This window comes from Monodelphis domestica, chromosome 2, assembly GCF_027887165.1.
Source record: "Monodelphis domestica isolate mMonDom1 chromosome 2, mMonDom1.pri, whole genome shotgun sequence".
In the NCBI taxonomy this organism is placed as follows: Eukaryota; Metazoa; Chordata; class Mammalia; order Didelphimorphia; family Didelphidae; genus Monodelphis; species Monodelphis domestica.
The window spans coordinates 274,470,285-274,479,157 of NC_077228.1; the positions used below are offsets into that span (position 1 = coordinate 274,470,285).

Here is an 8,873-nt window from a genome sequence, read left to right on the forward strand (position 1 = left end):
GTGGGGAATGGGGGAAACATAGAGTCTAAGATCCCTTCTAAAACTGTGGAATATGATCTTATGATCATAGTCATCATTTCTTTGGGCACAGTAATATCCCATTACATTCATGTGCCACAATTTGTTTAGTCACTCCCAAAGTGCTGGACATTTATCTCCATATTTTGCTATTACAAAAAGCACCACTATAAATACAGGGTATCTCAAAAGTCACAGTACAGGGCAACTAGATGGTTCAGTAGATTGAAGGCCAGGTCCAGAGATGGGAAGTCCTGGGTTCAGATCTGGATGCAGACCCTTCCTAGCTGTGTGACCCTGGGCAAGTCACTTAACTCCCATTGCCTAGCCCTTACTGCTCTTCTGCCTTACATAGTATTGAGTCGAAGATGGAGGGTAAGGATTTTTTAAAAATATTTTTCCATGTTTACATGATTTATTTTCTTTCCTTCCCCTCTCCCAGATCCAACAAACAATTCTACTGGGTTGTACAAATGTTGTCACTTGATACCTATTTCCATATTTTAAAAAATTGCTCTATAACAAAAATTAATAATATGGAAAGGAAATAGGGAAGTCTAAACCCCAAATCACATACCCATATATACTTGAAATAAGTGATGTCATATGTTTTGCTTTTGCATTTCTACTGCCAAAGTTCTTTCTCTCACTGTGGTTAAGCATTCTTTCACATAAATTCTTCAGGAGTGTCTTGGCTTGTAGCATTGCAACTAATAGAGAAGTCCATTACATTGGATTGTACCACAGTGTATCGTCTCTGTGTACAATGTTCTCCTGGTTCTGCTCCTTTCCCTCTGCATCACTTCCTTGAGGTCGTTCCAGTTCCCATGGAATTCCTCCACTTTATTATTCCTCTGAGCACAATAGAATTCCATCACTAACATATACCACAATTTGTTCAGCCATTCCCCAATCGATGGACACCCCCCCCATTTTCCAATTTTTTGCCACCACAAAGTGCACAGCTATGAATATTCTTGTACATGTCTTTTTCCTTATTATCTCTTTGGGGTACAAACCCAGCAGTGCTATGGCTGGATCAAAGGGCAGACAGTCTTTTATCACCCTTTGGGCATAGTTCCAAACTGGGGAAGGTAAGGATTAAAAAAAAAAAAACCAAAACCTCAGGACATTTTTTTAAAAACTGAAAAACAGTAATAGTCAAAGTCAATGCTTTTGTATTTCTACAATTCTCACTCATTGGGAAGCAAATAGATTGCTTGAATAGAGGTTGGAGTGGCTTATTTTTAATCAGGCATAGACCTTTCTCATCTCACCTAATTCAGAGTTTGCTTTGACCTTTGTTCTAATCAGCCAGTGCAGATAATCCTTTCATGATTTTAACCTAATTTCATTTTTTCATGATGCTATTCATGTCTTACCTTGTTCAATGTCTTCTGATTCTCTTCTTTTTAATATAATTTCATTCTTTAAAATATTTTTCCATGTTAACATAATTCATTTTCTTTCCTTTTCCTCTACCTTCTCCCTCCCAGAGCTAACAAGCAAGCAAAATTAATTTTACTCCCTTTTTCCTACTCCCTAAGAACTGGTTAGCCACATTTCCAATTAGTATTGATGAGCTTAAGGCAATACTGGGGCTTCCAAGGTATAAGGAGAACCAGGCATTCCTCAGACACTCTCAGGATCTGAAGGTGCCTGTCTCTCTATGGGCCTATTTAAACATTATGAAGTAACCTCCAGTCTGCTACTGGTCATTTTAAAGGTTGAAAGATTAGCTCTGCAGAAGTGATAAAGAAAGTCTAGGAGACCTAGTACATATGGGGAGAGTGGTTCTGGATTCAAATTTGATGAGGTCGAAGAGTGATCTGGTGCACATTTGAACAAATGCAGAACGTGTGAGCCCTGTTATGCATGGGAATAGATATGAGAAAGACTGGATATGAAGGTAAGACTTGATTTGTTTGCTGGTACACTTTTGCCAACTGTACAGTGACATCGATGGGGCACGATAGATCATAAAATCTCTATAAGATCAGATTCTGTCTGGTACACTGTGTCTAAAACAGGGTTTTGAGCTTTTCCTATTTTCTAGTCAGGAGGAAACTTCCTGAGAGTGAAAAACATACAGGATGACTGAGAAAATGAAGCATTACGACAGTATTGATATTTTTTCTTTCAGTCTCATAGAGCACCATTTTCTAACTCTGTGATGAATTTAGGTATAATTATGGTTCGCAAAAATTATGCATATATCTTATTCCTCTTCCAAACAGTAAACTCTGTAAGAACAGGAGTCATGTCTTTTTTTTTTCCTAGGTTAATCATGTATTATCATGCAAAACATATTTCCATATTAGGAACTGTGTCTTATCAAAACTTTGTGTCTTCCCCAGCTTCTCATACAGTTTATAAACAGTTACTAAGTGTTTATTGAATTAGCTGGAACTTCTTTATGTCTTCTGGTTTCATTTCTAGCAAGAATGCTGAACTCAGTATGAGACAGTTCCTCTAGTTTCATGCCAAGTTATTAGTCATAGAGAATATAGACAATTAAATGAATGTTAGTTGACGGTCTAAACACTATGGTATTCTGTACGATTTTGTTAATTCTGATATTCCTTGGACATCCCATTCTAAGAATGATGACAAGAATGGTACAATTTAGATAAACGTTACCAGCCTGGGTATGACCAAATTTATCATCATTGTTTGCTTCCCCAATTCTGGAGCATCCTAGGGGTAAAAAAGATGTGGAGAGGATGTGGAGAGGCAAAGGGGAACAGTATGAGCCATGAACTTCGACCAACACACAATGAATATTCTACATGTACCACATTGCCGACACAAGAGAGAAGATCAGACACTATGGGTGTCAGCACCCTGTGGTTCCTAGTCTCCAAATCAGCCTATTCAATATCTGTATGAATTTTTCTATCCTATAAAGTTGCATCAGGGGTGAAAGACTTCTCACTGCTCCATCTCCTGGCAACAGTCTGTGCTGTTTCACTTCTCTGTGATTTCATTCTTCTTTCAGGACTGCTACATTTGCTACTTTTGTCAGTGAGCTGCTGCTATCACCTGTTGGAGCTGTTTACCTGCTGTTGCTGCTGCTGCTGCCATTTCTTTTTCTTCTAAGGGAATGTTGTTACTGTTTTGTGTGATTACCCTCAATCAACTTGCCTTGGGACCAATCAACATAGTTTCTTATCTATTATAAGTTAGAGCCACAACTATTTCCTGTCAGCACACAAAAAGCACCTCAAATGACTATTAAGATCTTTGTGTTTGTCTTGCAACCCCTCTCCACAGGGATTAGCTCCATCCCTCTTCTCCCCCTTCCTGTTTCCCCTTAGTTGGGTTAATATGAGTGAATTCCTTTCAACTGCAGTCATGCTCATGGAAGCTATTGACTTTTGCCCTGGCTACATGATACTGCTGTAAAGCTTCAGATTGGTTTGGAAAGACCCAAAGAGGTGTGAAAGGCCACTCAAATTTGGGGTCAAAAGGTGGTGAACATTCTTAGAAATTTTAACTCATTCTTTTCAAAGGGAAGGGGTAGTAAGGGCTGGGGTAGAGGCCTAAGTGTGTGAGTGGTGGGAGTCTTAAGAGTGGTGGGGTCTGTGCCTGTTAGAAAAGGAAACTTTAAAAAGTACTCTGCTATACAAGAGTGGTTATAACCTAAGAGTAATGAGAAAGGGCCTGGAGAGAGGTGGGCTTATGTAGGTATGGTATATATGGGCCACTGAAATTAATAAACAAGAATGGAGGATACATCTTACAGTTTAGAGACTATGCAGGAAAGTAGGGAGACTAGTAGTAGACGGAAGCTCTCTTGTGTCAATGAAAGGACATAGTACATAAAGAGAGAGAATCAAACTGAATGAACTAATTACTCTCACCTACTTATTAGATTTTTGAGGTTCAAATAAATCCACAAAGGCAAGCCTTCAATAAGTTGTTATTGCTTTTTTTTCAGTGAGTTTATGTTTAGTTCCATCGCATATTCTGTAAATAATATTCCTATGAGGCCCCCCCAGAAGTATCAAAGGTGGCTACTATATACACATCTGCCTCCTGATTCCATACATTCTCTGTTCAGTTAGCATAAACCCACCTATGATAAGAAAGTCAGATAACAAAGAAAACAAAGGTTGTCTTCCCACCCTTATCGCACATTCAAGAAACATTTATTACATTCCATTTTATACCATTCTATAAACATTTATTAAATTCCTGCTATGTGCAGAACACTAAGAAAAAAATTTTCCTCATAACAATTCTGGGATATAAGTAGTACAAACATTATAATTAGTCTAATTTTATTGATAAAGAAACAGTTTCAATGAAGTTAAGTGACTTGCCCAGGGTTTCATGGTCAGTCTCATAGACAGAATTTGAGCTGAGATTTCACTCCATTTCCAGCATTCATACCATTCAACCATACTGCCCCTCTTCTTTGTACCTATCGGTACAAACCAACCAGGCAGCTAGGAAAGTCAATAAGGCATGGTCTTTTCCCCCAGATTTTTGGGGTTCAACAAGGGTAATGTATATATCTCAGAAAGTGGAAAGAAAACGAACAACTTGAAATTTAAATTTTGTTCTACATTGGATGGTTGGCCAAAAAATAGTTCAAAACCAAATGAGCTTTTCTAAGCAAAAATAAGACAAAATGAGCCACTGCATCTCTAACTTCTTCTAATTGAAGACCCTGTAAAAAGACATAAAAATATTGTGTTAGAAATTCAATATATTATAAATATGAATTCTTTGTTACAGCAAGCTTCTTGAGTTATGATTCATAAATTTCTTCAAAAACTCAAAAGCTTTGGGTGTCTATTTTCTCTTTGAAAACCACTTGGAAACTTGGAAACATTATCCTTCTTTTCCTCCTTAAAAGATTTTCATCTGGACAATGAACATAATGATTTATTATAAGAGAAATGCCCAAAGTATCCAAAAATTGGTTTGAAAAAATTCACTTTATGTAATCTCAGTACTGTTGAACTGATTTCACAGGTCTTTGAATTCTATTGAAATCAGTTGAAGTTCTACTTGTGCCATTAATTTATATTAGGTATTAGAATGAATTCTGAGAAAACCTGAAGGAAAAATAAGTAATAAAGAAGGAATGGAGTAATCCAAGATGGCAGAGAAGGTACAGGAGCACATCTGATTTCTACCAGATTACCCTCCAAAAAGCGATGGCATAGTATCTCAAAATGAATTCTGGAGCAGCATAATTCCCCAAAAGACAAGTTGAAGTAATTTTTCAGAATAACAACTTAGAAGGTGGGTAGGAAGGATCCACCGGGATAGATGTGGAGCCCAATGCCCTAGGGGAGCCCCCACCAAGGCAACAGGTCTTAAGTGCAACTGAAGCAGCAGCCAATGCTTCCAGAACTCTCACCCACAGATACTACAAGTGGGGTCATACAACTGCTCAGAAGGAGATTACGAAGGTCCCTTTGCTGGCTCTGGGTGCAAGATTCTTGTCATATTGCCCACACACAAAACCAAGTTGAAGTCCTGGGGTGCAGTTACAGGGTGAGGAGGAGCACCAGCTCATACCAGCAGGGAGCTGGGGACCTCAGTCATAGTTCCAAGGTATAAAAAAATGCTTGGGGTTACTCACAGACCAGAACACAGGCACATCTCTCCTTATATCATATCCCCTTGGAAGAACTGAAAGCAAATACATCCCCAACTCTGAAGGCAGTTACACAAAGAACTTGAAGCTTGGAAAGTGCTCCCTTCACCATAGTTACAGAGCCCAACTTTAACAGTTGTTCAAATTAAAAGGAAAGAAAAAGGAAGGAAAATGAGTAAACAACAACAATAACAAAAACTCAACATAGAAAGACATTTTGGTGACAGGGTAGACTCAAATTCAGAAGAAGACAACAAAGTCAATACTGCTGCCTCCAAAGTCTCCAAGAAAAATACGAATTGCTCTCAAGCCAAAAAAAAAAAGGGGATTTTAAAAATCAAATAAGAGAGATAGAAGAAAAATTGGGAAGAGAAATGAGAATGATATAGAACCATGTTGGCAAACCTATGGCATATGTGCCAGAGGGGGCTTCTCCCCTCCCTCTCTCTACTCACACCTAAGGACATTTCTCTCATCACCCACCCCTCTGCCCAGCAGCCCAGTGGGAGTGCTTCCTCCCTCCTCTGTCTGGGGTAAAGTGGCAGTGGTGGTTCACATGTGGTATGTGGCACACTTTGGGCACTTGGTCTCTAAAAAGTTCACCATCACTGATATAGGAAAATCATGGAAAAAAGAGTCAACAATTTGGTAAAGGAGGCACAAGAATATTAAATAAATTAATACTTTAAAAAATAGAATAGACCAATTGGTAAAGTAGATACAAAAATCCAAAAGAAGAGAACTTTTTAAAAAGCAGAACCGGCCAAATGGAAAGAGATACACAAAAAAATGTACAAAAGAGAAAAACTTCTTGAAAGGCAGAAGTGGCCCTCTGGAAAAAGAGGTACAAAATTTCACTGAGGAAAAGAACTCCTTACAAAGTAGAACTGGCCAAATGGAAAAGGAGGTATAAAAGTTCATTCAAGAAATAATGACTTAAAAATTAGAATTGAGCAAGTAGAAACTAATAACTCCATGAGACATCAAGAAAGAATCAAATTGTCAAAAGAATGAAAAAGATGGAAAAAAATGTGGTATGTCATGGGGAAAACAATGGACCTGGAAAATAAATTCAGGTGACATAATTTAAGAATTATTGGACGACCTGAAAGTCATGACCGAAAAAAAGAGCTTAGACCTCATCTTTCAAGAAATCATCAAGGAAAACTGCCCTGATATTCTACAAACAAGTTATATACAGGATAAATTAGAAATAATCAACAGAAGGTAGGCCTTAGAATGAGGGATCAGAAAAGTTTCCTGTAGAAGGTAAGATTTTAGTTGGGATTTGAAGGCAGTCATGGAAACAAAAATATAAAGCAGAAGAGTATTCCAGACATGTGAGATAGTCAGTCAATAGAGAGGTGATGTGTTGAGGACAGATTCAAGAATGGAGAAGAAACTGGAGCATGAAGTTTTGGGTAGACAATACCAAGAATGTAAGCACCCAGTATGTGTTAGGACAGGATGCTGAAGACATCAAACTCGGAGAATAAGCAGAAACAGATGTCAAGAACACCAATGTCAAGTCAAAGGATCAAGTAGGACAGTCCAGAATGCAAATGAGATGTAAATCAGAGCCAAATGTCAGAAGAGCAGGATTAAATATGGGCTAAATTATAAAGGACAAGTCTCTTTGTAGTAATGTTAGCTCTCCTTAATTTCCATCTAAGGATGTGTTAACAGTGTGTGTTCCCTGTTATTTCCCTCAAACATCTACCTCCAACGACTTCTTACCCAATAACTTTTTAAGGGGACTAACTTGCTGTAAAACTGTATTTGGACTTTATCAACCCCGAATTATCCCTTTTTTTGTTATTGTTCATCAGAATTTAAATTGTGGTTTGGTTTAAAGAACTTTCATAGGCAACTAAGAGAATGATAAAACAAAATGAAAGCACAAAAAGGCTGAATTTACAGGGCACAGATCTCTTCTTGTAAGGCAGCTGATCTAATGACAGGTTCTTATCTCAACACTGTCTCAAATTCTTTGTTCACGGATGAAACCAAGATCTTTCACCTCTCAATCTAGATTAGCATCTAAGCTTAGATTCAGTCTAAGCCACCAAACTTCTATACCTGAAACATTGCAATGGCTTTCTTTTTGTGTGGCTTTCTTCTCATAGGTCCAAATTCAAATTCCATTTCCTCCAAAGAGTCTTCCCTGACCCACCTTCCCATGAAAGTGATCACCATGCATCTCACAGAAATTTGCCTAAACTCTTTATATACTATCTTTATTCCCATTAGCTGATTCTATCTTTGCACTTCCAGTGTCTAGTACAATACTTAGAATATCTCCAGCTTATTATGTGTTTAATTGAAGAACACCATTACCATTTTGCCAGACAAAAAAAAATATTTCTACATGCAGAAACAATACAGATTCTGACCAACAGAGAAGTTCCCTTTCTTCTTAGATAGATGGTGTGGTATACTAGAGTGCAAAGCTTGGAAATGAAGGACTTGAGTTTGAATTAGACCTCAGACACTTTCTTAGCCATGTGATCCTGGCAAACTGTTCAATTTCTTCCTCAGTTTCCTCATCTATAAAATCAATATAATAGCAACTACCCACCTTACATTTCCTCTTGTAGTGAGGTTAAATGAGAATGTATATAAAATACTTTCTAAACCTTAAAGCACTATATAAATGTGATTTTAAAAAGAAAAAAGGAAACCTACACTACTGGCAGAACTCACTATCTACACTGTATTTAACAAAGTATCTTTCAAATAGCAAGAATTCAAGGCATTTTTGTTGTTCAGCACCTAGGGTACCCTAGCACACATGTGGGCCCTCAGAAGAGCTATCCAAGATTCAAGATATTCTTTGGGTTAGCACTAGAAACTATGGTTCAAGAACCTTCATTATTGTGTTTACTTGTACCAGCCACCTAGAAGACACAGTTAAAAATAATAGCAAAGTAAATACATTTATAAGGAAAGACCCACATATATATACTTATGTATATACATATATACAGTTTATATATATATGCATACATTATACACACATTTGATATACTCTTAAAGGCATTCATACAGAGACCACGTGGCTGAGGAACAAATGTGTGCCACTAGGCATGCATGGAGGACAACATGCAAGAAGAGGACCAGTGTATACATGTGGAAGACCCACAGATAGGGAATACATGCCTATACAAGGAGAACACATGGGGCCAGGATGAAAGGAAGGAAGGAAGGAAGGAAGGAAGGAAGGAAGGAAGGAAGGAAGGAA

General features: G+C 37.8%; 1 protein-coding gene across 4 annotated transcripts in view; it reads right to left on the reverse strand.

Moving 5' to 3' along the window:
* Window positions 1-3,919: 3,919 nt before the first annotated feature.
* PXT1 (peroxisomal testis enriched protein 1) overlaps window positions 3,920-8,873 on the reverse strand; it is a 39,650-nt gene continuing 34,696 nt past the window's right edge. For 2 of the 4 annotated variants that reach the window (XR_001628247.2, XM_056818131.1), the window contains one exon: window positions 3,920-4,693. Coding sequence is in view for 1 of the 4 variants with exons in the window: in XM_056818131.1 (XP_056674109.1) it covers window positions 4,586-4,693 (108 nt within the window). In the remaining 3 variants the exon portion in view is untranslated. The remainder of the gene's footprint in view (window positions 4,694-8,873) is intronic. The other 2 variants (XR_001628248.2, XR_001628246.2) reach the window with 1 other exon arrangement.